Genomic DNA, 27,678 nt, shown 5'->3' with positions numbered 1-27,678 from the left:
ATTTACTTTCTTAGCTCGTGTTATTTTGGTCCTGGTCGCATTAAACAATTTGTCTGTGCATATTATTATAAAGAAACATTTTTTTGTCTTTATAATCTTTCATCAAAGTAGAGAAAAATTCAGCTGCTCTCTTTCTTATTTTACAATCACCTTCCAGTCAACTCCTCATGGATGAAATCAAGTTCTGTCCTTCGGTTTTTCTCGTTCAATATTCTGTTTTACTCAGAAACATGTCAGATTATGGAATATAAATGGATAACATTTACCTGGTGAACATGGCAGGTTCTTGAGGCTTTAGAGGAATGTGTGTGTGAGTTTGTCTCTCCATCTCTTGCCTCTCGCTGAAGCCCACAGAGCACCAAACACCAGATGCATGCTCTCCCTCCGGGGCCCGTCTCAACACATGGCCTCTGCTGCTAATCTGGGCCAAACACACTCACAGCACCACGCGTAGAGCACTTGGCAGTGAACATAATAGAGATGATGAATAAACCGCTGTAGTGTCTGTATCTTCACTTCAGCTCTCAGATGTTTGGAAGGAAGCGCTAGTCAGGAACCAGATGCTTGCCACATTTATTAAACACTCTCAGCAAACACAGTTCATTAATATTTATTAGTTGAACTCAGGAGATCAAGAGCCATTAGATGAGGGAACATCAAGTGAAAATGCCAGGCAATACCCAAAATCTCCAAAAAAAAATGTGGTGTAGGATTTAATAAATTTTTTCCCCATTATTTTTAAAGCATCAGAAGCAAATTATAAATAGATATTTCATATTAAATTATAATATTTTAAATTAATAATAAATATATTTCACATTAGGAATTTCCTATTGTCCTATTTAGAAAATCCTATATATTTATTAGAACTGCACGATTATCGATTTAAACACCCACGTGATCTTATTGGCTCTGCCTGTTAAACCACGGTTGTCATAAAGCTCTACAAACAGCATCGTTATTTCTGTTACAATTCAAATGATCACAGAAGTACTGGGATAAAAGTTTCTAGTTCGGATATAAACACTGATGTCTTCGGTAGCGACCAAAATAGAGTAAATCATCTTTTGAAAGTAACTTGACGTTTCAAATAAATGCATCAATTGCATTGTTACACCAGTAGGTGGCGACACATGTATTTCTCATTGAATCATTCATTCAAGAGATTCGTTCAAAAACGCTGATTCTTCATGTTATGTATGTATGTATGTATGTTGCAAAATCCTTTAATGCTTTAACAAAAATGAAAATAGTATGCTTGAATGTTTCAGTAAATTTTATATTTTGCTCGTGCATCACCTCTCAGCGTCTTACTCTGTGTTGCATTTATACGTTTTTGAACGTGCAAACATGTCCGATTCATCTCGCTCTGCAAGAAACTTTGAGCTAAGCATTCCCATGATGCACAGCAGCCACACATACTGGTCCTGTTGCACTGCTCAGCCTGTGTCACTCCGTGTCCTGCATGAAGGAGAACGTGTTCAGCCCGTAGCGGATCCCAGCAGTCTGTGCTGCATGCTAAGACTCTGGCCGTGTGACAGGAAATCCCTCAGCCTCGCCAACTTCTTAAGAGCGAGATTGTGAGGGCAGGAAAAAAGGCTCTGAAAAGCTGGGCCGAATCGATAACTGTCCGCTCTGAGTTATCATGAGCATAGCGCTCTGTTCAACTTTAATTAGCTCTTCAGCTGACTGGGCCACTCTGTGACGCATGCGTGCGCGTGTGCGGTGTGTTGTGATGTCCCCATATTGTTGTACTTCCTGTGCCACTTAATCAGAACTGACAAACGTATCAGGCCATTTCAAGATACATGGAGGATGAGCATTTCTTTCTTTCTTTCTTTCTTTCTTTCTTTCTTTCTTTCTTTCTTTCTTTATTTTCTTTCTTTCTTTCTTTCTTTTTTTATTTATCTTTCTCTCTTTATTTATTTATTTATTTTCTTTCTTTCTCTCTCTTTATTAATTTATTTATTTATTTATTTATTTAGCACTGCTAAATGCAACCGAGGTTGCCCAAAGTGCTTTACATTAAAATAAAAAAGAATAAAATATAAAACATCACACCTGCAAACTTTTTACTGTTACTCACAGTAACATGCCATGCAGGCTAGAATTGCGAAACATTATTGGAAAATTCGGAATCTTAGCACTTTTTCTCTTGGCCAATCGGAATCTTAGCACTTGCGTCAGAATCTTGAAGCACACAGCGTCAACTGAGCTCGCCAGTCGCCATTGGATGAGACGCCTGGCTACTGTGCGAGTCTAATGGAAACTCACGCATGAATTTTCCTGCATTGAACTTGTTTTAGCGCCCGCCAAAGTTAATTTTTGTCCCGCCAAAGTCTTATTTGATCGTGAGTAATGTAGATGAACTGCTGCGCTTGTGACAGGGCGCATGTTTAACTGAAAGAACGAGAGCCAGGCGAAAGTATAAACAAGACTTCACCGTCTCCAAACTAAGCGCTGTCTTGCTCTCTCTCCCTCGCACATATTAATCTAAATAAATTGACACGGTGGTAAAAGGTCGGAAGACCAAAGTTTCATGTGGAGCATTCGGAGATTTTTTTTTTCCTGAATTACCGCTGGTGTGAATTGTGCTAAATAAGTTGTCTTATCTTCTCTGGAGAAAAAAATCCGGACATTCAGCTGACATAAAACAACACTTTAATTAAACGAAAAAAACTATTGTGATGAAATGTTTTCTGTGTTGACACAAATCTTGGATGTCCATGTCCTAACTGCTGGGATAATCACACAACGCGCATGACACGTCCAATTCGCGAACTAATGACTCCTTTGAACCGATTAATTTTAATGAATGGTTAAAACAACTGATCTTTCCAACAGTGAACTCAGGAGACGTCTGAATCGGTTTATAACTAACTAATCAGTAACACTTTACAATAAGGTTCTATTTATTACATAAATTACATAAAAAGTACAGTTTGCTTACTCAAGCTTAAACTTTAAAATTAATAAAACCACTTGTTTTTTTTTGAAAAGCATATTTTTCCACACAGTGCTATCAAGAATCTTATCTTACCCCCCTTAAGTTTGCAGGTCTGAAACATACATAGTAACAAATCTCACACTATAGACACCACATTGAGATTACCTTAACCTTGAGCAAGTTCCTGAATACTGATATAGATTTAGCAGATCTAATAGATAGAGGCAGCCCGCTCCATAATCTCGGTCCCATAACAGTGAAAGTGCGGTCACCTTTATGAAGGCGTTTAGTCCTTGGTACGACAAGAAATATTTGATTTTCTGAACGCAATGGAATAAACTAACACATAGAATAACATTATAACTTTCAACACACTCAAATGCAGTTTAGTGTGATAGTGTAGACCAAGTGAAACCGCTGCGTTACCTCACAAGTTTCATTCGTCAAATAAACTGACCTGTGTGAGTAGTAATTCTGCACTTGCGGGTAGTTCGGTAGAATTAAATGTCCTTATTCCTTTATATCCGCGGGACTCGCGTGTGCTGCTGATATCTGTCTCTGATTAGCAATTGCGCCCTGCTTCATACCATACATGTTAAAAACATCAGTGTATTCACTCATCCATAAACATTATTAGATCCTTCGACATGACGGCAAGTTCCATGATTCCGCTTATGCGTCATCAACCTACGCCTTTGTTATTGTAAGAGGTTAGCGACCCCTAGTGGCGAAAAAAACAAACATATTGTAGCTTTAATCATGAACAGCTGGAAAAGTCATGGGGCTTTTGAATATTATTGTGGAAAATAAGGGGCTTCAGAGTCGAAAGGTTTGAGAAACACTGGTTTAGAGGGTTACATTTAGGGCCGAAGCTTTAGGCTGTGTTTACACTGCAAGTCTTAATGCACAGATCTGATCTTCTTTTTGACCATATCCCCGGGGGGTTTTGTTCCTCCTGTTGACATTTACTTTAGATATGACTGGTATCTGATATCTGTGTTTACATTAATCCCCGCCCAAAATGATTCTGTTGGTGATCGCTTTGCGACATGGTTGACCCTCAGGTTTTGAATGGTCGTACTAAAATGATTTTATAATTCACGTTGGCATTTATTATAATTATTTGGCAGCATGGATAAGTTAAAAGCTGTCATGGATGTTTGTAGCACAAAATCTGACTTGAATTTGTTTAGATCTAGAATTTTATTTGTTTATTTTATTTGCTCATATTTGATGAATGATATAGTTAGAATATGAAGTGAAAGAAACGCCTACATTTTATTTAGAAAATAAAACTGAGCCAAACATATGCAATTTGGTTCAGGTGCTGATATAAATATGGTCAAAACATAATATTAAATTCTGATAGTTTGTAATGTATCAATGAGATCTTTATGACAGTATAGCGACTACTTACATAATGCATATAAATATCAGTCGTCTCCCAATAATGTCTTAGTAAGATGATATTTAAATGCTTAGTTTATGATCAAACCTCTGTATAGTTTCAAAACATATAATGCAATGCAATACATTGATGATTGAGAGATGAACAAATAAACTAATCAAAAACCTGATTGATTATATTTGATGCTGTCATCTGAACATGATTTTTAGTAAAACTGCAAAAAGTATAAACTATCAATCAGACAACAGAAGGCATGTAATCGATTGTGTACATCAGGTTTTTCAAATTCAAACTTTTGATCATGTTGATCCTTTGAGAGGCCTTAGAATTGTGTGTATCAAATATGATAGAGTTGCTTCATAGGGTTAACTTCCTATTGAGCGGCTTGACAAACTAGTTTCAAAGTCTCTGTCAGCTCTATTTAACACTTTATCATGTTTAAATCTTCTCAGCAGACTTTACCACAAAATCAGCACAGGAAATGCAGAAAAAGACTGCAGGTTTAGTTCGTGTCTGTTATGAGGTTATTCCTGTTTTTTTAGCTTGTCTTTGTTTATCTAGTTACATCTTTTTTACATGACTCTCTAACCATATATGCTAGTGATCATCTTGTATCTCGGTAACCGGCTAGTCTAATCTCCTGCTTAGGGATCCATCAAGGGTTGTCCAGCTGCGACATGCATTTTAATTACTTTATAGGATCTATAGATTTCACAGTAAGGGTGCCATAATGTCCTCGATCAACCTAATAATACAGATGTGGTGCTCAGTCCCGAGGTGAGACGGGGTGAACCGGCCCCTGAGAGGGTGAATAATTTGCCGATCTTATGTTAAGCCATAGGGAATAGCGTCACCATGCCAACTACGCTGCTAGCGGCATGCGACCTTTAACTCGAACGTCTGCGGCGAGATGTGAGCTCGGATCAAATACGGGATGTTTGCTTCCTGATCTCGGGGGAAATAATAACACGCTTCAGTCACAGACGCACTAAAGGCATGATCATGATGTACATGAGGTCGCCACTCATTTGTCCTCATGTGACCAATAGTTTGCTCTTATTTAATCTCTGATTTCATATAATGAAAACTAGTCTAGGTCATACCCAAAATCAAAAGAAAAATATAACTGATTATATATTTCATAAAGGAACTGTCCATTTTAGGACCCTCATTATATTTTGTAGGTCATGAAACCTGTTTGTTCATGTGAGAATCAAGAGTACAGGCTCTTGTACAGTTTCCCTGTGTGTTTTCTCTCTGATGAGTGATCAATCTCATCATGCTCTCCAGTGCTGCAAGTAAACATGCAGGTTCCTGAACATACACCACATAGACATTTCTTTCCATACTTCAGCAAATTAATGTTTTTTTTTTCCTCTCAGGAAAAGTGTTCAGTTGTTGTAGCTGCAGGTTTGGGAATGGGGTTTATCAGCAGAAGTATTGCGAGATAAAGAGGTAATCAATACTCATCTTTCTCGTAGATACAGACCACAAAAAGAAAAAGGAAAAGAAAATCTTCCAAAGTAGACAGCCACAATGCCCTTTTGGATCACTTATTTAAAGGGTTTTAGCTGATAGATGTAATTAGATTTAGAGGTCGGCCAATACTGATGTCTATAAGTTACAGATGACTGATTTCATATACTGAGGAATTAAATGGCACTAAAAGGTACAAAAATGGCCCATTTAAAATGTGTGCAGTGATTGTTTTTTCTTATCTCATGAAAACTTGTCCAGGTCTTACCTAATATCGAAAGAAAAATATAATAGATTACGCTATATATTTCATAAAGTAACTGTCCAGTTTAGGACCCTTATTTTTTACTTTGTGACATTATTTTCATGACAATTAAGCACATTTCACTCTTTTCATTCTGCAATGCATTTACATGTACGTTTATTTATTTAGTAGATACTTTTATCCAAAGTAACTTACAAATGAGGAATATAACAAGCGATTGATAGAAACTATCAAGTAATGCATACAGATGTTTTAATTTTTCAGTGCTTTTGTAATTGCTATTATTCTCAAAGGTAATTGAACATATATATATATATATATAATATTATTATTATTTTATTTTATTTATTTTTTTATATGAATAAATATGCAGTACAACAAACCGTGGTGTACAAATAATATATTGTTGTTTTGCAACACACTAATGAGAATAAATATATTTTGGGGGCTAAATGTGCTTAATTCTTGAAACTAATGTCTTAATGCTATTTTGTTTTGCATTTTGCATAATTTTCCTTTTGATTTGGGGGTGAATATGACCCGGACATCCCGGCAGTCTCTCTGCGTCTGATGTTGGTGGATGTGCCAAGTTAGAGAGCGCAGGGTCATGATGAGGGTGTGATGTGGATCGTGACATCATCTGTGCAGTGAGGCCAATCAGAGAGACACGAGAGAGGAACCTTTACAGTGACGTCACCTGCAAGACTTCCCTCTGCGTTTGTGTGTCTTAAAGGGCAAAGTAAAGCCTGTTCAGCGGCAAAACAAGAATTCATTCGTTTTCAGTGGCTTGCGGTGACAAACATTAGCGACTGATGTTTCCAGCAAGTTCAGATAAGTTTAACTTGATGCAAATGCAGAAAGACTTGAAGGAGAAGTTATTGCATATTCGATACGGCTTTGAGCATGTACAAGGTAGATATTGACTGGCTTGTGTACTTGCATTTGCAGCACATGCAGTGTGTGTGTGTGTGTGTGTGTGTGTGTGTGTGTGTAAACTGTAAGCAGGCGTTTATGTTTACAGTGTCTCTCCCGGCGTTCTCCATGGCTGTTTGTTCCCGTCACTCTCTCAAGGTCATGACTGCTGGTTCTAATCACTGCAGTCGTACGACGGGTCGTACAAGTTCAGTCCACATTCTGCCTGTGTCAGTGTCACTGACACCACAGCTGAGCTCTGCTTACACACACACACACACACACACACACACACACACTCACTCACAACATGTTGTCTTCAAGTATCGCAGTCAAAAGTTTATCTTAAAAACAGAATCTTATTGGTGTGCAGGACAAATAAAATTGTGCCCATGAATTTCCCTAAGCACAACCTGTTTTAAATTAAATTTTAATTTTAATGGATTAGTTGGAGCAGTGTTTTAGCAGGGTTTTTTTTTTTTTCTTGTGATATTGTTTTCATGACAATTTAGTATATTTCACTCCAACTTCTCATGATTGTAATGCATACAGATTTTTTTAAAGTGCCCATATTATGCTTTTTCAAATATTCAGCTGTCTGTGAATGTAGAAGGTCTGCAAAATTTTAAAGATCAAAGTCCACGACAAATAAAAAGTTATTGTCTCCTAAAAGAACCCGTAGATTCCGAACTGACTAAACGAGCCGTCAGCAATTCCAGTGTCACTTCCTGCTTGAACCTACGTAGGTTTGTTACAAATTTGCATGGTCTTCGTTGGCTGTCCGCGAACATCATCTACTTTGACCCGCCCTCAAACACTGTAGTTGTAGCTGAGCCCTGGAAGAGTTTGGTTTGTGTTATTCATGTCAAGAAGAAGCTGTTTTCTGCGCTGCAAAAGCAAATCCACTTTGACTGACGCTGTCATTATTGTTAGTATCACTGTGTAGTATCAGGCGCTGTGGAAGCCTCTGGAGCTGAAATTCAGATATGCTAATGAGTGTTTCGTTTCCGACACGTGCTGTAAGCGGTAGACTAATCACAACAAACTGAGCCATCTGACCAATCAGAGCAGAGTAGACCAATCACAACAGACTGGGCCATCTGACCAATCAGAGCAGAGTAGACTCTAGGAAAGGAGGAATTTAGAGAGACCGAATTCTTGATCGAACCATTTCAAACACTGTGAAAAGAGGTTATGCTGAAATGTATATTATGAGAAAATGAAAGTGTTTTTTGAGCTTGGTTGCACATAAACCTATTGTAGGAGACTCCAAAACAAAATTAGGAACCTTTTAAAGGGGCACTTTATTTATTTATTTTTATTTTTTTTGTGTGTGTGTGTGTTATTCCTGGTACTCTCTAAGGTATTCTCAAACATATATTTTACTGTAAAAATAATAGTAAAAATAACAGTAAAGGCAGTACAACAAATATTTACTATTGCTAAAATACTTTTTTTTGCATTCTCATTTTCCAATAAGATTTGATATTTTTCGTTGAAGTAAATTTTGGAGCTAAATTCGCTTATTTGTTAATAAACGAATGTCTTAATGATCCCATTTTCTTTTGGATTTTGCATATTTTCTTTTTTGATTTGGGGTGAATGCAACCCGGACGCATTCTTGACAGGTTTTTAGTGAGCTCCATCCCAACGGGCTCTTATATATTTAAGAGACGGTTGGGAAATATAATTATAAATTATACAAAATATGGATTTTTATGATTTATTTAGATTTTGGTGTGAAATATGACCCAGATTTGTTCTTGACGGGTGAGATTGGCCCAATAAGGCCAGCTCAGCTCTTGGTTTGCCATGTTATCCGTGTGTTCCCAGATCTGGAAAGTTCCCAGTGGGAATTCAACCCTGTGCACTTGAGGTCAGTCGCTCAGAGTCCATGCGCCGCTGTCATCTGCCGTCTCATGTGACCCAGTGTACCGCTCATGCGCCGGCCATAACGGGAAGGTTTATCCAGTATTATGTAACAGTTAATGACTCTGTTTATTTTAGCCAGCGAGTGTCGCAGATGTCACAGTCTGGGCGGTTTAACAGCGTTCCCAGTGACATTCACAGCTCTGATACGCATCTCTGCAAATTGCTCATCAAGATGGTGTTAATATTACAGGAATACTCTGGAAAATACAGAATTCATCTCATTTGAACCCATTTTAAATATAAAAATTATTTATGAAGTATTTGGTCAAATATATTCTTCAGAAGTTTCTCTTTCAAAACTCACAGATTTGTTTCATTCAAGTATCAACTTGGGCTGAGATGTTTCTAAAATTCATTATGGGAAATAAAAACAGGCCAAATTGAGTCAATAGATTTACAGTAAGAGTATAGAACTATAAAATTAATTAATGAAATCAATTTATGAGAAATGTTTGAGTTCATATTATGTAGGCAACATTAATTCGCACACTTCACCTTTAAGAGTTCAGGACACGCATATAAACGTCACTGTCCTGATAGATGAGAATAGTTTGAGAGCTGCAGCGTGGCTCCGTATAACATTACGACTCTAATCCGGTCTGTATTTGTGTCGGATCACTTCTGTTTGATATATGATGTCTATTCCTTGGGAATTCCCACCCACTAATGAACTCTAAGTCATATTAGCATAAGATGATGATAATTTCCAGACAGTTAGACTATTAAGATCTCTGTTTGCTGAATGTATAAACTCTCAGATACTCAAGCATTGATATTGACATTCATTTTCTTTTCTTTCCTCTTAAGTGTTTTTTAGGAAGTGCCTGGTTATTAAAATCATGAAATTTGTGTATATTTTGTTTAGCTTTTGTTTACCACCTTCACAATAAAGGTATTTAAAGCTTCTAGAACTCGTTACTAAAAAGTTATGCTTACTATAGTTAAGTGTATATAATGTACTACTTTATAATAGAATGTAATTATTTGTGATCGACAGTTGTTAGATATAATATGACAAAGTGTTTTCTTGCAGCCACAGTTTGCTATGGGAGAATACTATACTGGAATCTTACATAAAACTAAGGTTTTAGCAAAAACATACGCAGTCGGTGTGAAGAGAGTCAATTGAGATTTTTAACTCACTGAAGCACAAATTGTTCAGTTTCCTCTAAAGTTTATTTGCTTTGTTCTGAACAAGAAGTCTAATGAAAAACTGAGCTTCTTTTGTGTTATATGTCATGATTTGTTTTTGTTGCGTGTGCTCAGTTTTCAATGTCTAAGTGACATTGATTCTCCATCAATCACTAAAGTGTGGAGCGATATAGAGTGGAAAGCAGCAGTGACACACACGGACTACCACAGTTCACATTCATCTGATCGATTACCAAACACTTAATCAGCACGTCTAGGAACACGCGTCAGTCTTGTACTTATGATTCATGTCAGATGCAGAGGGAAATCTACGCAGGAGACTGAAGAACCGATTTTAAAATTGATGCAGCATCTTAAAACGCTTATGGTTTGCATGTAAACTAGATTTGACATTTGCTAAAAATGAGCTGCTAGTGTTGTTGAGGTGCTGCGGGTGGTTGTCGGGGTATTATGTGGTTCTTAAGGTGTTGTGGGTGGTTGCCAGGGTTTTATGTGGTCGTTAGGGTGTTGTGAGTGGTTGCCGGGGTGTTGTGAGTGGTTGCCGAGGTGTCGTTAGGGTTTTGTGAGTGGTTGCCAGGGTGTTATGTGGTCGTTAGGGTGCTGTGGGTGGTTGCCAGGGTGTTATGTGGTCGTTAGGGTGTTGTGAGTGGTTGCCGGGGTGTTGTGAGTGGTTGCCGAGGTGTCGTGGTCGTTAGGGTTTTGTGGGTGGTTGCCAGGGTGTTGTGAGTGGTTGCCGAGGTGTCGTGGTCGTTAGGGTTTTGTGAGTGGTTGCCAGGGTGTTATGTGGTCGTTAGGGTGCTGTGGGTGGTTGCCAGGGTGTTATGTGGTCGTTAGGGTGTTGTGAGTGGTTGCCGGGGTGTTGTGAGTGGTTGCCGGGGTGTTGTGAGTGGTTGCCGGGGTGTTGTGAGTGGTTGCCGGGGTGTTGTGAGTGGTTGCCGAGGTGTCGTGGTCGTTAGGGTGTTGTGAGTGGTTGCCGGGGTGTTGTGAGTGGTTGCCGAGGTGTCGTGGTCGTTAGGGTTTTGTGAGTGGTTGCCAGGGTTTTATGTGGTCGTTAGGGTGTTGTGAGTGGTTGCCGGGGTGTTATGTGGTCGTTAGGGTGTTGTGAGTGGTTGCCGGGGTGTTGTGAGTGGTTGCTGAGGTGTCGTGGTTGTTAGGGTTTTGTGGGTGGTTGCCAGGGTGTTATGTGGTCGTTAGGGTGCTGTGGGTGGTTGCCAGGGTGTTATGTGGTCGTTAGGGGGTTGTGAGTGGTTGCCGGGGTGTTATGTGGTCATTAGGGTGTTGTGAGTGGTTGCCGGGGTGTTATGTAGTCGTTAGGGTGTTGTGAGTGGTTGCCGGGGTGTTATGTGGTTGTTAGGGTGTTGTGAGTGGTTGCCAGGGTGTTATGTGGTCGTTAGGGTGCTGTGAGTGGTTGCCGGGGTATTATGTGGTCGTTAGGATGTTGTGAGTGGTTGCCGGGGTTTTATGTGGACGTTAGGGTGCTGTGAGTGGTTGCCGGGGTGTTATGTGGTCGTTAGGGTGTTGTGAGTGTTATGTGGTCGTTAGGGTGTTGTGAGTGGTTGCCGGGGTGTTATGTGGTCGTTAGGGTGTTGTGAGTGATTGCAAGGGTGTTTCATTTAATTTATTCTGAACCTAAAAGTACCACAACCTGAACATAGCTCAAACTTTAGCACTATTCCCTCAGGTTATGCAAATCTAGTTTAGATTCATATAAAGCACAGTCACATGTCTAATGAATATTCAGCTGTGTGAAATGAGGGCCTTCAGGCTGTAAAGTGTTGTGTTTATATGTAAATCCTCATATGGTCCCGTGTGAAGGGCCACAGGTGTGTGTTCACCTCTGTCTGCAAACAAACACTGACCGCTGACATCTGGGTTTATCGAACTCAAAACATTAGCTCTTATTTTTGCTTCAGTTTTCAGCCTCAAATCAAACTTGATCTTATTTTACTTCATCATGTTCCACGTCTTATTGTGAATAATTCATCAGTGCATGTAACTAAAAAGTTTGTCTTGATAATCTATTATCACAAACCAATTAATGAATTTTTGCTCATTTAATATCTCATTTCATGCTGAAATGCATCACATTACAGATGTGAAATCGTTTGTGAGTGTTTGATTTGGACCCTGTGCAGTTCTTCTGCATGTAAACAGCAGGAACGAGTCAGTGGTCAGAAAAATTGGTCTTCAGCGCCACCTTCTGCTCATTTATAACAGATACTTTGACTCCCACATGTTGGGCCTGATTCATGAAACGCAAGTTACATTCTGGGTAAATTGTTTTTATATTGTTGTCTTTAATTCAAAGCATTTCAGATGTCATGAATGATTTACACAGAAGTTTCATGAAAATTATTAGATATAACAGTCATTGATCTGATGTGTTTATGCAGCGTGACTTGCATTTATTAGCAGGTTCAATTCGGTAACCTGAAGTGAAGTGTCTCACTGTGTTGACAGCTCTAAAGCATGTTAATTTCTAGTGTGTGTGTGTGTGTGTGTGTTCATATTTTCCTTTTCCAGTTATCAAATGAAACTGGAAAAGTCATGGAAGTTCTTTGGCCACAAACTATCCTAATCCTCCTGATTTATGAATTACTTACAATCTTTCAGGGTTTGATTACACTCAGAGAGGCTCTGTCTGATTTTGAGTGTTCCTCTTTGTCGTTTCTCAGAGGACGTCCTGTCGAAGGACGCAGGAGAATGTGCAATATGTCTGGAGGATCTGGTCCAGGGAGACACCATCGCTCGCCTGCCCTGCCTCTGCATCTATCACAAAGGGTAAAGCTCTTTGTGTGTGTGTGTGTGTGTGTGTGTGTGTGTGTGTGTGTGTGTGTGTGTGTGTGTGTGTGTGTGTGTGTGTGTGTGTGTGTGTGTGTGTGTGTGTGTGTGTGTGTGTGTGTGTGTGTGTGTGTGTAAGTGACACGAGTTTGTTTCTCTTATATTAACACTGCTTTCTTTCAGCTGTATTGATGAGTGGTTTGAAGTGAACCGATCGTGTCCTGAACATCCTTCAGATTAAAAGCGCCTCTCTCACCTTTGCACAGGTAACACACATTCACACTCCTGAATCAAGTGAATTCACGTGTACATCAATAATGTCAGAGAGATCCATTTCACTTATTGACATGATGGCATTTAAATGCATGTGCTTTTAAATAAAAATGTACACTGTTTATGTTCTTTAAAAAAAAAAAATGTCCCTAGTCGTATTGATTAAATCAGCACACTTTATGTAAAATGTTAACATAATGTCACATGTAATGACATGATGTTATATGCTATTCAAAAAAATCTTAGTAATTTTATGTCATGGTAAAATTATTTCATATTAACTGATTATTTATGAATCTGAAATCAGTGTAAAAACTGAAATATACATTACTTTAGAGTTCAAAACTAAAGACTAAAACAGTTTCATGTTGTCTTCAACTGCATGCAGTTATTATTATTATTATTATTATTATTATTATTATTATTATAAGGCAAGACACTCCAGGTGAATATGAAAAACATGGATATCACAGTACTTCCCAAGCTGATTAATTACCTTAAGAAATGCTAACATTTTTTATATTACAAATTTTGTGTGATATGTTTGAAAATACAAATGAGGCATTATATAATTAAATATACAATAATTTGTATACATTTCCAGAATATAAATATGAACATTAGTTAACGCCAGGATCAAAATTCAGTTACAATTTATTTTAAGGTGACGTAATTACATTGTACTTACTCAAATAAGTACTGATTAATATTAATTAACTTCATGTACCCACTACAGAGTTACGGTTAGTGTTAGGGTTTGGTTTAGGGTTAGTTACTTGTAATTATGCATAATTTACTGTTATTACTATTGTAAGTACATGTAGAAAAGTGTAATTATGTCACCTTAAAAGAAAGTGTTACCCAAAATTCTTGTTTCATTTTGTTCAACATGTGTTTTTACATGGATATCTCTCTTTTTCACAGTAAATAAATCAGAAAATACTGTCTACAGCCATAAAACATACATTTTCACCATGTTTTTAGGTATAAAATGTTCTTTAAATCAGGCGAATGATATAAAAACAAACCTCTATGTAAAACCCTTCAGAAAATAGATATGAATAAAACTATAAACCTGCCGAAGTGAAGAATTCTGACTCATTGCCTGTAAAGATATGCTTTGTCATTGAAATCTAGATGCAAAATTGATAAAATGCAATCAAATAAACACTTAAATGTGTATTTGGATGGGTTTTTTTTCCCACTATTCTGAAAGAAGACACGTTATGGAAGCAGAATGGCCCAAAATCTCAAAATTGACCAGTTTATAAAAAACAAAAAACCAATGGTCTTGCCTTAAATCATTCTAACACTCTTTAATTGTTTGCGTTGTGTTTCATGTCTCTAGCCTCCTGGTCGTGAGAAGCGACGTGTCCCACTAGCGGACAGCAATGTGAATTCTCTTCCTCCTCACAGACACTGTGACTTTGGTCTCTTCAGGCCGAGCAGGACGGTCCTGATCACAGAACGTCCCTCTCTTCTCGTAGCACGACTCTCCCTAGTCGCCATACAAACCCTAGTGTGCCAAAACTCATTCAGGGAAACTCTTTCCACATCGCAGACCTATGAAAACCACAATAGAGGACGAGACCCTTGAGATTTTCTCCTCCATTGCACAGTTTTCCAATCAGAAACTTGTGAAGAAGGCTGATTTAGCAGTTCGTTTCATTGGCTGTTTTACGTTCTTTGATTGGCCGGACTCGGGGTCAGCTGACTCTTATGTCGTTGATTATTGGATGATCGGGTGATTGATTGTTCTGCAAAACTTTCTGGTAAATGGGACTGCGTCTCTCAGTGCCTTAATTTTCAGATCTCAAGGGCCGAAGTGGCTGCGTTTCGGATGTTCGTAGAAAGACACCTGGATATGACGGACACGTGACCCCCTGATTCAGGTCGGCCCTGAGCCATACTGAGAAGTGCCCTGTCTTTCATGACACTGACACGGTTGTGTTCGCATTGGAGCCGTTTTCTCTCTGGATTCCCAGATGGACGAATGTCCTGTACATCTCGAGTCTCGTAGCAATATCTGTCAGATAAAGATTCACTGTAGCCTCTCACATGGTTCTTCTCCATGATGTCTGAACATCTCAAGATCACTTATGCAGGTGCATCACATGAACATTCAACGTTTTGTCTTGAGACAAATCTGGGCCTTAATTCAACACATTATTTTGGGTGAATCTCATCAAAACATGTCCAGGTCAAAATCAGAAGAAAAAAAATCTGAATTATATTTTGCATAAAAAAAAAAAAAAAAAAAGTCTGTTTTTGGGGAATATTAATGTAATGCAATTATTATTATTACAATCACAATAAATAAAGGTGGCGCAGAAAATACCACCATGATGATATCATAATTATCAATATATTAATTACGATATATTGAATTTTGGGTGTGGTTAATTATGAAAATAATGCAACAGGTCCTAAAATTTCTCCTTTTTCTATAAGCAAAATATAATTTTGTGATGAAAAATTACATTTCTTGACAGGTTTGGTGAGATTCAGTCTTTAGCTATGATGTCATTTAGGGCTCTTTATGTTTATTTACTCATTGTGCATGCATCAAATCATATGATCATCCATTTTATATGAGAAATGGAAGGCACCACATCAGGCCAAATCTGAATCTCACAAAATCTCCAGGTCATATTTCACCTCAAAATCAAAGGAATTAATTCTAAAGCTTAATATTTTTCACATTGCAACACATTTTCATGAGAATTATTCATATTTTCACCCCTTCAGTATAAGTATTTATACATTATGATAGTATTGTACTGCTCTCAATTTATGCTGATTTGCATTTTAAAAATCATGTGTTCCAGTAATAACCCGTACGTTCTGCATTACAGAACACGTGCTTGATTGTTATGAAAATAACGTGACAAATCTTAATGGCTTTGATTATTTGTGCTGAAATGTGACCTGAGATTGTGCTGAATAATTCTGTCGTTGTGTTTGTCTTTAATTCTCCTGTAGCTGCTGGAACAAGCTTCATGTCTCTGTCGACTTTGGGATTTTATCACCAGTTTCTCAATCTGTTTATTTTGTGCAGTTCATATAGTTTGATCTAAATTATAGAGTCTGAACGGCATGTGTGTGATTTATATCATTTAAACACTCACATTTCAGCTGGAGATAATAATATATCATATTTTGGAGAAAGGTGGTCGTTCTCCAGTAGGCTTTGACCGCTTCAAACAAAAGCGCTGCTAACTAGTTTTTTAGAGTTACTAATCGGAGATTCTACAAGGGATTTTTTTTTTTATTATTATAGATTTACATTCATTCTGTTTTTACCAGTCTCACGTAAAGCCTTACGTGGTTAGGTTTATATGAGGTGTTAGTTTTGGTGATGAATTTGACCTGTGGACTAGTCATGGCCAATTGAAGCTGAATTGGAAAGCATCTTCACTGCAAAAAAAAAAAAAAAAAAAGATTTTCTTCTTCATTATTTTTATCTTATATATATAAATTATATAAATATCTGATCATTCTTCAATCGACAAACATTTACTTGAAATGCACACATTAAGATATTAACTTAAGTCTTGTTTTCTGACAATAGCTTCAAAATTAAGTAAGTTTATGCTTTAAAAAATCTGCTTAAGTCACAAGAAAAACAAGATTATTTGGCAGATATTTGTTCTTGTTTTGAGCATAAACTCACTTAGGGTGTTTTTTTAGGAAAGCAAAACTTTATATCTGATCATTTTGCTTGATATTTTACTGAAAAATACTGAGGAAGAAAATGTTTTTCCGCAGTGTTCCCACTGTCAGATTATTACTGTAGTACAGCCTGGCATATCAAAGGTGCCATAATAGCTTTAAAATGCTGCTAATCATGTATGTTGAGGGTGACGAGAACCTGTTTCAGTGCGAGTCTGTTTTTGGTTTTCTGGTCACGTAACAGAAGATAGATGACATTATTGCGCATACATTGCATGGGAAACACCACTATTTTTAAAAAGCCTTACCAGACCACTTGCAAAACACCTTTTATGGCATATCATTTAAGTAAATAAATTCACATTTCAAATTTTTTTATGTTTTGATGTTCTTTCATATTTTTTGCTGCTTTGTGCAAACGTCTGTTTCCAGCAGATCTGAGCCCTGATACATCCGACTGGATCTTTTGATATAGAAGATGGATTGTCTTTTCTGTTTGTATGTTTAATGTGCCACCAAACTCCATCAGGTAAAGATCTGTCTGATCTAGTTTCATCCTTACAGCAATTGAGAGGAACCTGATGCAAAGGAAACGTTTCTTGTTGAACAAAATAGTATTCAACAGGAGCTTGTCTATGTATGTTAACAGTGACCACCCGGGTGATCATAAAGTTTTTTTTTTTTTTTTTTTAATGATTTAGAGATATTGTAACATTCCATATATGTAAAAAAAAAAAAAAACTATGTACAGAGATAATGAAATTAAAAAAGCAAACTCTTTGAAGCACAGATCTTTAAATATTTGTCTGGACGTCTCTCTGTGTGCGTGTGTGAATTAGAGCTTGGTGATATTTTTACTTGCCAGGTTTTTAATCATCTAATTGACTAAAATGATTAATAATGATTTCTCTGAACTGAAAAAGCGGCATTATAAGTGCACAAGTGTCACCCTTTTCAGAGCAAACTGAAATATATCTATAAAAATGACATTCATAATTTTCATCTGTACAGTATATCCCAGCCTTGATGTAATTTCTTGAGTTCTGGCTTTAGTGTGAAACTCAACGACTGTAATCAGTGTTGCCTTCGCAGCCGATGGCGCTTCTGTTATAGAAGTAAACCAACGTCCGTGGCTTTACGCCAACTTCCTTCTTTTCTCACAGTCTTTTCTCAAATCACGTGTTTTACTTTTTCTTCTTAGCGGAAGCGAAGCCTCTTGTCGCCCTCAAAGAGTTGTTGTTCTTCTTCAGAAACACATTTTCCTTTAATGCTGTGAACAAATCAGAAACAAATCAGAAAATGTGGAAATGTGTGAAACTGGAAGACGTCGTCATGTGACGTGATCTTCTCGTGTAAACTAGGGCTCTGGTCCAGGATTTAGTGAGCTGCCTACATAGACACCTCTTGAGTGTGTGATTTTGAACACTACGCTCCCAAAAAAAGTTCCAAAAGGGGATTTTCTTGGCATGAAGAACATTTTAATAATCTAAAGAATATATTTCCACTATAAAGAACCTTTTGTGTAATGGAAAGGTTCTGTGGATTTTACAGAACCATTGATGCCAACAAATAACTTTTATTTTTAAGAGTATACAGACTCAACTCACAATCATTTTTTTAATTGAGTTTGCATGTTGCCAAGTCAATGCAATAAAATACACTGCACAAATACTAATACTGGGTTAAAAAGTCAATTTTATCACTACTTTTCACCCCGACCATCATTGATAGAGCATTAATGGCATTCATGCAATGCTTTTTAAAATTTTACTTAACCAAGGTGTCTATGAAGGCAGAATAATCTTTTATTACAACTTTTATGCCTTAAAATAATGCAAACTCTCTAAGTTTCACAGGTCTTACTTGACTTCCTTCAGTGTAGTGTTGTTTGTCAAGCCTTCAGACAGCTGTTTGGCTCCGTGAATGGTCAACTCGTTTTCCATTAGCCTGTAGAGAGTCGAACAGATTATTCAATCTGTCGGAGCAAATATTGTGCACACAGACCTGAGGTTCATTACTTGGCATGTACAGGTGAAACTCGAAAAATTAGAATATAGTGCAAAAGTTCATGCATTTCAGTAATTCACCTTAAAAGGTGAAACTAATATATAGACTCATTACATGCAAAGTGAGATATTTCAAGTTTAGACACCCATGCTAAAGAGATTGGCATGGAGTACTTTCCATAAGATCATCTCTCAATGCAAATCAAACCAGCTATTAGGCTAACTGAAATAAAACCATGCCAATCTCTAGGTATGGTGAAGGCTATGTGATGATGTGGGGCTATTTTAATTTCAAAGGCCAAGGGAACTTTATCAGGATGCATAGTATCCTGGATCCATGAAGAAACTGGCCTTTAAAAATAAAAATCTGCCTGCCTCTATGGGAATTTAACATAGGGGTGTCCAGACTTATGCACCATGTATTTTAAGGAAGAACATTTATTTATTTACGATACATTATTCATTCACAAAGAAAATTGGTGTCCTTAAAGGTTGGATTTGTCCTATTTTTTTTTATTAAGGCATTAAGTTCAATTTCCAAAAGATGATTTTTTATTCCTCTTTTTAGTCAACTTTAGCATGGGTGTCTAAACTTATGCATAGCACTGTATGTTGATTAGCATATTAGATTCTGTTGAGCAAAGCATGTGAGATGGAGCAATAAAATAGTTGTATAATTGCATTTGCACAAAATTAATGCTGTAAATTTAGATGCAGAAATGACCACTTACATGCTTGCATATGTGAAACAGTTGTAAAGATATTAACAGTGAAACAGTTTTAAAGATATTTCTGAAATACTGAGGAATTATCGATCGTACATCAGATGTGTCAGAGCAGAGTTGGACTTGAAAGCATCGGCAATGTCTGACGCTGCATCGTCAGAGATTTTGTTTTGTACCAACCTGAAAAATAAGCACATTTTGTGAGAATGCATCTGGGAACAATCATCAAAAGGATATTATTTTACATGCATGAGAAAATATGACGTTCTGTTGTTACCAGAAGATGTGAAGGCTTGTGTTTTGCTTCAGTGCTTTTGCCAAACTTCTTCCACCAAGAGAAGTAATGCCATTGGCGGAGAGACTAAACAGCAATGCAATAATCATTCTCAGACGGCTCGTTCTTTATTTGACAGCTAAATTTATCAGAATGGAGACATAAGAGTCATTTTATACCTTAGGTTGGTCAGGCTGGGGTGATTCTTCAGAGCCTCTGCAAACGCATCTGCCCCCTCGTCACCGATCGAGTTACCCCACATTCTACAACCAAATCATTTGAACAATTTTATTTTCATCACTTTCACCATCGTTTTTGTATAAAATATTTCTGTAAAATATACTTTTTTTTTTTTTTTAAAGAGCAACTTTTATTTTATTTTACGGCAATATCATTTAAAAGGTGGGGTTTAATTGTTCCCTTAGATATTCTTACCCTATGTCAAAGATAGATTTGCTCTTTTGAATTGCACTGGCAAGGTATTTCCCACCCACACCTGTGATGTTGTTGCAGCCGAGCCTATATCGGAAACAAAAAAAATGCAAATCAAAACAAGGAAGAAATACACACACTTGCAAAACGGTTAAAAGTCTAAACGTTAACATCATGGTCTGTCAAATAACTTTTTGGTGCAATCTTATTTTTAATGCCATACACTACCTTTCAAAAGTTTGTAAAGAAGTTTTTGAAAGAAGTCGCTCAAAAGTTTGTAATTTAAGTTTTTTCTTTTTATGTTTTTGAAAGAAGTCGCTGCAGTTTGTAAATCAAAATTACAGTAAAAACAGTAATATTGTTAAATATTATTACAATTTAAAATAGCTATTTTGTATGCAAATATATTTTAAACTGTCATTTATTCCTGTGATCAAAGCTGAATTTTCAGCATCATTACTCCAGTCTTCAGTGTCACATGATCCTTCAGAAATCATTCTAATATGCTGACTTGTTGCTCAAGAAACATTTTGTATTAATATAAATGTTGATAACAGTTGCTGCTGCTTCATATTTCTGTGGAAACCATGATACCCCAAACTTTTGAATGACAGTGTAATTTGGGTAATGTAATTAATTAAAAATTAAAAATGTATCGAAAGTGACAGTAAAGACATTTATAACATTTATAATAAGATTTCCATCTCAAATAAATACTTTCTAAAGAATCATGAGAAAAATTCCACAAAAAATATGAAGCAGCATCACCTTTTGATGATAAGAATTATTTTTTTTAAATAATTGAGTGCCAAATCAGCATATTAGAATGATTTCTGAATGATCATGTGACAAGTACTTGTGCTATCGGGGTATGTTTCTGTAATACCTACTTGACGGTCTTCAAGTGTGGACATTCTTCAATGATCTTTGCTACTAGTTTGGCTCCAACATCTGTGATGTGGTTTTTGTAAAGGCTGTAAATGCAGAGAACAGGGTAGAATGAGGCCTAAACAAAACTCAAACAACAAAACAAAGATGGACGGATGAACTCACCCCAAGACCTTAATGATTTTGTGTCTGACGAGCTCCTCTGCCAGAACCTCAATACCGCTGTCTGTGAGCTGATTCACACATAATCTGAAAGGTAGGAACGTCATTTGTCGTTCTAGTTCTCAAGCTTTGGGTTAGTTCACCCAAAAATGAAAATTCTGTCACAATCACCCTCTTGTTGTTCCAACCCCGTAAGACTTTCGTTCATCTTCGGAACACAAATTAAAATATTTTTGATTAAATCTGAGAGCTGTCTCACTCCTCCATAGGCTTCTATGTTATTGAAACTTGCTGGCCCATAAAGTTAGTAAAGACAATGTTTAAAATAGTTCAAGTGACTACAGTGACTCAACCATAAGTTTATCAAGCGAAGAGAATACTTTTTGTGCGCAAACGACTTTATTCAACTCTTCATTTTCCTCTGTGTGGGCCTCTGAGTGAGTTCACGTAGTGTAACAGCGCAGCGCTTCTGGGTTGTACGTCAGAACGCAGGCTCACTATTGGCCGACGCTGGTCATGTGTGTGATGCTGGGGTTAGTGAGCTAACAGTTGTTAGCTACGTTCTGACGTACAACCCAGAAGCGCTGCGCTGTTACACTACATAAACTCACTCAGACCCACACAGAGGAAAATTAATAGTTGAATAAAATCGTTATTTTTGTTTTTTTTGCACACAAAAAGTATTCTCGTCGCTTGATAAACTTAAGGTTGAGCCACTGTAGTCACTTGGACTATTTTAAACATTGTCTTTACTAACTTTTCTGGGATGGCAGATATCGATTACATAGAAGCCTATGGCTTCTGAGACGGCGCTCAGATTTCATAATAAATATCTTAATTTGTGTTCCGAAGATGAACGAAAGTCTTACGGGGTTGGAACAACGTGAGGGTGAGTAATTACTGACTGAATTTTCATTTTTGGGTGAACTTACCCTTTTAGCTAAACCCTGCCTGGCTTTTCTTACCTTACAACAGTCATTTTGCTGAAAGAGGGTCTCAGCTGCTTCACGCCATAATCATTGATGTTATTGTTGTCCATGTCGACTCCCAGGTGCTTCTTTCGGTGGTGCAGGACAAAGTTCAACGCGCTGCAGTCAGCCGAGTAAATGTTACAGAAGGCAATCTTAATGTAATCTGCCGATATGCCGTTGGCCGTCATCTTGGCCACATTCTCGCTGTTCGTCTCAAATATGCATCGCAGCATCCACAAGAAATTTGGCATCGCGTGTACCTTGAAGCCCTCAGTGTCTGTAGATGGAGAACGAGGGAGGCCCTTAAGATGAGTCCGCACGCTGTTGGACAGATAGGACTTGAGCGCCTTGCGCTTTTGGTTCAATGATGCTGGTGGAACGATATGCTCTAGGAGTGCAGCATTGGGTTTGGACAAGAGACCACATAAAAATAAGTTGGTGAATTGGAAATTGTTCTGGAAGGGGTCTTTATCTCTGGGTCTTGACTTTCCCAGACAATGCAAGCAGGAGAGATGAGATTTCTTATTTTCCCATTTGGAGAAGAACCTTAGAATGGATTGAGGAGAGACTTTGGAGTCCAGCACCAGAGAAAAAGCCGCTAAGAAGGCTTGGAGGGTCTCATGGAGGAACTCAAAGGTAGCAGAGCCTCCGCATGCATCGTAATGTAAAGCAGGCCTCAGAAAGCCAAATTGAAGGGTTTCGTCGTCCAAACCACAGGACGTCACTTCCTCTATACTGAAGACACGCCCACCCCTTTCTACACCCTGTAAGGCTAGCCGAGCAAAGGCCGAAAGCTTCTGCTCACCAGCTTTAAAGGTTTCCGTGGGACACCTCGGGCTCCGTTTCAAAAGACCAGGCCGTGCAGTTGAGTGGCCAAGAAAGACCTCAGAAAGGAGCAAGAAGACATTTGTGAGCGTAATGCAAGAGTCTGGCAATTCGAAGTTATCATAAACCGAATGAAGATGCTTGAAGCTCTTGAGGATGATCCAGCTGAACAATGGGATGGAGCAAAGGCTGCAGAGGTGAGGGTTGGCGTCCAGCTGATCCGTCACCAATGTCCTATGTTCGTTCTCTGGGAAATGGAGAGCTGTATATCTCTTCAGGTGTTCAGGTGAAAATCCCTTCAAATACACCACCTTCCGGATTACTCTGCTTTGGATCTCGGTGCCGCTTCGTGCAGATAGGATCTTCCGAGAACCTCTGAGCAATTTTCCGCAAAGCAAATTCATGAGAAGCAGAAGCGGATGAGTCTTCTCTTCTGGAGAGACCACTTCAGGCACATTATCCAAGTCAGAATCCATTTGGATTTCATCATATCCATCAAAGGTGAAAACCACCGTCTCTGGGAATCGTAAGATGTAGGTGAAAACCTCATTATCAAGGTCTCCGTCTGGATAGCAGTTGTGTTTGAAAATCAGATCCTTCAGCGAGATCTCGTCCGTCTCCTTGAAGGCACTGAACATCCTGCATCTGAACTTGAAGAAGAACTTTGCACGCGTCTTCAGCTCCCTTTGGGACCACAAGTTCTGCAGTTTCTGAAGGACAATTGATTTGCCTATGCCAGCGTCACCAGTGATGAAGATCGTCTCAGCCTGCTGGTTGAAGACACCCTGGTCTCCTAGTAGCTCATCCAGACTCTGTAAGTATCCCAAGCTCTCACCTCTGTCGTTCAGGAGCTCCATCTGTGTGTCCATGTAAAGATCCTCCAGCGGCGTCTCCTCACTTTTAGAGTAGGACATGATAAACTGAGTGTCCCTTCCCAGCTCACATCTGAGCTTCTCACAGTACTTGCTAACTGCAAAGATGAAGAAAAATGTTAATTGCAATTAAGTGCATAAATATTTTAAAATGCAAATATTTTAAATGGGGGGAAAAACTCACTCGGATCTGTGTTAATCACTGGTATGGCACTTATAGTGTCTAATGGTGTGTACTGAATATCATCAAACCAAGGCCGCAGATCAATGTAAGCATCGTATGCTTCATGAAGAATGTGCATGAAATATGCTGAGCACTCCTCTCCTTTACTCTGAACCAGCTCCAAAATTTTGCGTACCTGCATGTCCAAAAATGAGTTAAGTAGAGAATTAATGAAGACTTAATTACAAGAAATACACTATATAATTACTATAATAATATAACTTATGTCAGGTACTGTTTATTAGCTGTTAATACATGTGTGTGTATGGTTATATAATAAAAAATGTTTGTACATAAAACTACAGTATGTAATGTAACTAATGAAGTTGTTTTTAGAGGTGGAAAGAGTACTAAAATATTGTACTTAAGTGAAAGTATTGCTACTTAAGAAGTAATTCACTTGAGTATAAGTAGAAGTACAGAAAAATAATATAAGTAAGAGTAACTTATGATGTTCCAAGAAATGCTGATGATACCGCGATCCTGAGCCTTTTGTACAAGGATGCAGACTCCTCTGTGTACCAAGACGAAATGGACGCATTCGTTAAATGGTGTGACACCAACCATCTAATTTTAAACATTCAAAAAACAAAGGAGATGGTCTTCGACTCGAGGCAAGTTACAGACCACGAGCCAGTAGTCATTAAAAACCAAGAAGTAACTCAGGTGTCCTCATACAAATACTTAGGTGTCCACATCGACAGTCTTCTTTGCTGAATACACATGCTGACAACCTGTGCAACAAACTGCAGCAGAGGCTTTATTTTCTACGGCGTCTAAGGTTGTATGGTGTGAGCAGTCTGATCATGATGATCTTCTACCATGCAAAATTGGAGAGTGTCATCTGATATGGAATTAGTGCATGGTTTGGCAACTTAACAGTTAAGCTGAAAAACAAGCTTGCCAACAGGCACAAAACAGCCATGAAAATTATAGGGAGGAGAGACTATGAGCCTATACAGAGCCTGTATGATCAGACAATTATGAAACAGGCTATGAAAATTAAATCAGACCCTCAACATCCCCTCTTCCCTGAATATGAAACCCTGCCATCAGGAAGAAGACTCTGTGAACAAAAATGTAAAACTAATCGCCTAAAATTATCATTTGTGCCAGCCTCCATTAAGCTGCTGAATGATGTGAAATAGAGCTGTGTACAATAAATATGTGAGCACTTCAGCACTTTACTTATGATCCCGGTGCAATAGGGCAACGTGCAATAAACATACTAGCACCTTAGCTTATGCACTTTACACAAACCTCAGTGCAATGGAGCAATGTGCAACAACCACACTAGCACTTTAGCACTTGCACTTTAATCCATGGAACTATGTTGTCAACAATGCCCTTTTTTCTTCTGTTTTTTTTTGTTTTGTTTTTTTTGTTTGTGAAATACAATATGTCGATGCTTCTCAGGTTCTTGTCGATGTGTTTTGTGATGTTTTTTATGAAGCAACTCTGCACTGTGCCCAAGCAGAATTTCCCCTTTTGGACAATAAAGTTAACCTGCCTACCTAAATCCCTTATATGGACACAGGCATCCAGATTTTGACTGGAGCACATCCCAAAGACTTTCAATGAGTTTAAAGGGTTAGTTCACCCAAAAATGAAAATTCTGTCAGTAATTACTCACCCTCATGTTGTTCCAACCCCGTAAGACCTTCGTTCATCTTCGGAACACAAATTAAGATATTTTTGATTAAATCTGAGAGCTGGCTCACTCCTCCATAGGCTTCTAAAGATGTTATAACTTGCTGGCCCAGAAAATGCATTAAAGACATCGTTAATATAGTCCAAGTGACTACAGTGGCTCAATCTTAAGTTTATAAAGCGACGAGAATACTTTTTGTGCGCAAAAACCCCCCAAAATAATGACTTTATTCCACTATTCATTTCCTTCTCTCTGGGCCTAGAGACACACATAGTGTTTTAGCGCAGCGCGTCTGTGTTGTACGTCACACGTAGGCTCACTATTGGCCGACGCTGGTCATGTGTGTGATGCGTGTGACGTACAACACAGAAGCGCTGCGCTAAAACACTACATGAAAAAACTCGAGGCCCAGAGAGAAGGAAATGAATAGTGGAATAAAGTCGTTATTTTGGGGGGGTTTTGCGCACAAAAAGTATTCTCGTCGCTTTATAAACTTACGATTGAGCCACTGTAGTCACTTGGACTATATTAACGATGTCTTTAATGCATTTTCTGGGCCAGCAAGTTATAACGTCTTTAGAAGCCTATGGAGGAGTGATCCAGCTCTCAGATTTAATCAAAAATATCTTAATTTGTGTTCCGAAGATGAACGAAGGTCTTACGGGGTTGGAACAACATGAGGGTGAGTAATTACTGACAGAATTTTAATTTTTGGGTGAACTAACCCTTTAAGGTCTGGACTCAGAGGAGCCAATTCATGTGTGAAAATGATTCTTCATGCTCCCTCCCAACCATTCTTTCACAATTTGAGCCTAATAATGAATCTTGACATTGTCACCCTGGAGCTCAAGTAAAAGTAGCACAATTTAGTTATACTCAAAAAAAAAAGTACACAAGTACTGTAACGACTTGTAATTACCTTTCAACCTGTTTATTTTATTGTAAATATTGTACTATTTTTGTACAGCCAGGTACAGTATTGGATATCAGTACTTTAATATAATTCTAGTGTTGTATACCTGGTCAGTTTTGGTGGTGCTGCGCTGTATAATCTCGATGTCTTCAGTGCAGATGAAGCCGTTGATCTGGAGATTGTCCAGAATACACTGTGTGTTCTTCACCTGCTCCACCAGCAGCTCGCGGTGTGAAGTCAGCAGCTTCAGGTGAGACCCCTTCTTGCAAGACCCCATTTTACAGTAGGACACTGTAGCTGGTTAGTTAGTCAACACCCTAATGATAATCTAAACCAGTCTTTACAGACGCGCGGGCAGGGTGTAACCGGACTGTTCCCGCAGAGTCATAGTCGGTGTGAACAAAATCAGCACGAGTTAAACCAGATTTTCACAGATTCAAGAAGAAAATGACGCTATATTGTATTGTAAGAAAGTTTAGCCATCTCAACGTCCTCACTCAAAAGAAAACGGAAAATGAAAGAGGCTATCTATCTGTACAAACTTTAGAAACTTCGCGAGGTTAAACGGACTGAACGGACTGTTGTTTACTTGGTTCCGCACCTTCCATGTTAACTAGGAAGTGAAACTAAAATCATGGCGAAATTAACATGATCCGGATTGGTGAAAGTTGAAACCCACCCTGGATTTGCTCATTTCTGCTGTCAACATTGTTTGAGTATGAGTTGTGTGGAGAGGTCAGAGAAACAAAACAATCCCTCAGTCATTCATAATTCATAATTTTGCTGTTGTTGCTGGAAGGCTATTACCCAGCCAACAAAAATATGTTCTAAGAACGTTTTTCTAGCATTCCAAAACATCTATGTTACAAAAACGTTTTTTTTTTTTCTCTTGGATATGTGAACGTTCCATTCCAATGG

General features: G+C 38.1%; 2 protein-coding genes across 3 annotated transcripts in view; one reads left to right on the top strand and one right to left on the bottom strand.

Annotated features, from left to right (window-relative positions):
* The window catches only part of znrf2b (zinc and ring finger 2b), a 45,076-nt gene extending 27,459 nt beyond the window's left edge, over positions 1 to 17,617 (top strand). The window contains exons 3-5 of the mRNA XM_084089642.1: positions 12,768 to 12,873; positions 13,057 to 13,139; positions 14,495 to 17,617. Of these exons, the coding sequence (XP_083945768.1) occupies positions 12,768 to 12,873; positions 13,057 to 13,114 (164 nt within the window). The 3' untranslated portion in view covers positions 13,115 to 13,139; positions 14,495 to 17,617. The remainder of the gene's footprint in view (positions 1 to 12,767; positions 12,874 to 13,056; positions 13,140 to 14,494) is intronic.
* Positions 17,457 to 27,550, bottom strand: nod1 (nucleotide-binding oligomerization domain containing 1). 2 transcript variants are annotated; one of them, XR_014603252.1, is made up of 11 exons: positions 26,867 to 27,550; positions 24,158 to 24,332; positions 22,271 to 24,071; positions 21,309 to 21,392; positions 21,146 to 21,229; positions 20,259 to 20,342; positions 20,003 to 20,086; positions 19,827 to 19,910; positions 19,556 to 19,729; positions 18,682 to 18,765; positions 17,457 to 18,088 (listed from the first exon to the last, which is right to left on the bottom strand). XR_014603252.1 is itself a non-coding variant. In XM_084089641.1 (11 exons), the coding sequence occupies exons 1-11, from the start codon at positions 27,035 to 27,037 to the stop codon at positions 18,016 to 18,018; spliced, it is 2,808 nt and encodes a 935-aa protein (XP_083945767.1). In that variant the 5' UTR covers positions 27,038 to 27,546; the 3' UTR covers positions 17,457 to 18,015. The 2 variants fall into 2 exon arrangements, 1 of the variants encoding a protein (XP_083945767.1); XM_084089641.1 differs by having other exon boundaries at positions 19,646 to 19,729; positions 26,867 to 27,546.
* Between the last annotated feature and the right edge of the window lie 128 nt (positions 27,551 to 27,678).

The sequence above is a fragment of the Abramis brama genome (assembly GCF_963993115.1).
Source record: "Abramis brama genome assembly, chromosome: 17".
In the NCBI taxonomy this organism is placed as follows: domain Eukaryota; kingdom Metazoa; phylum Chordata; class Actinopteri; order Cypriniformes; family Leuciscidae; genus Abramis; species Abramis brama.
Note: the sequence above shows the minus strand (reverse complement) of the source record. Positions and strands in the feature narration are given on the sequence as shown.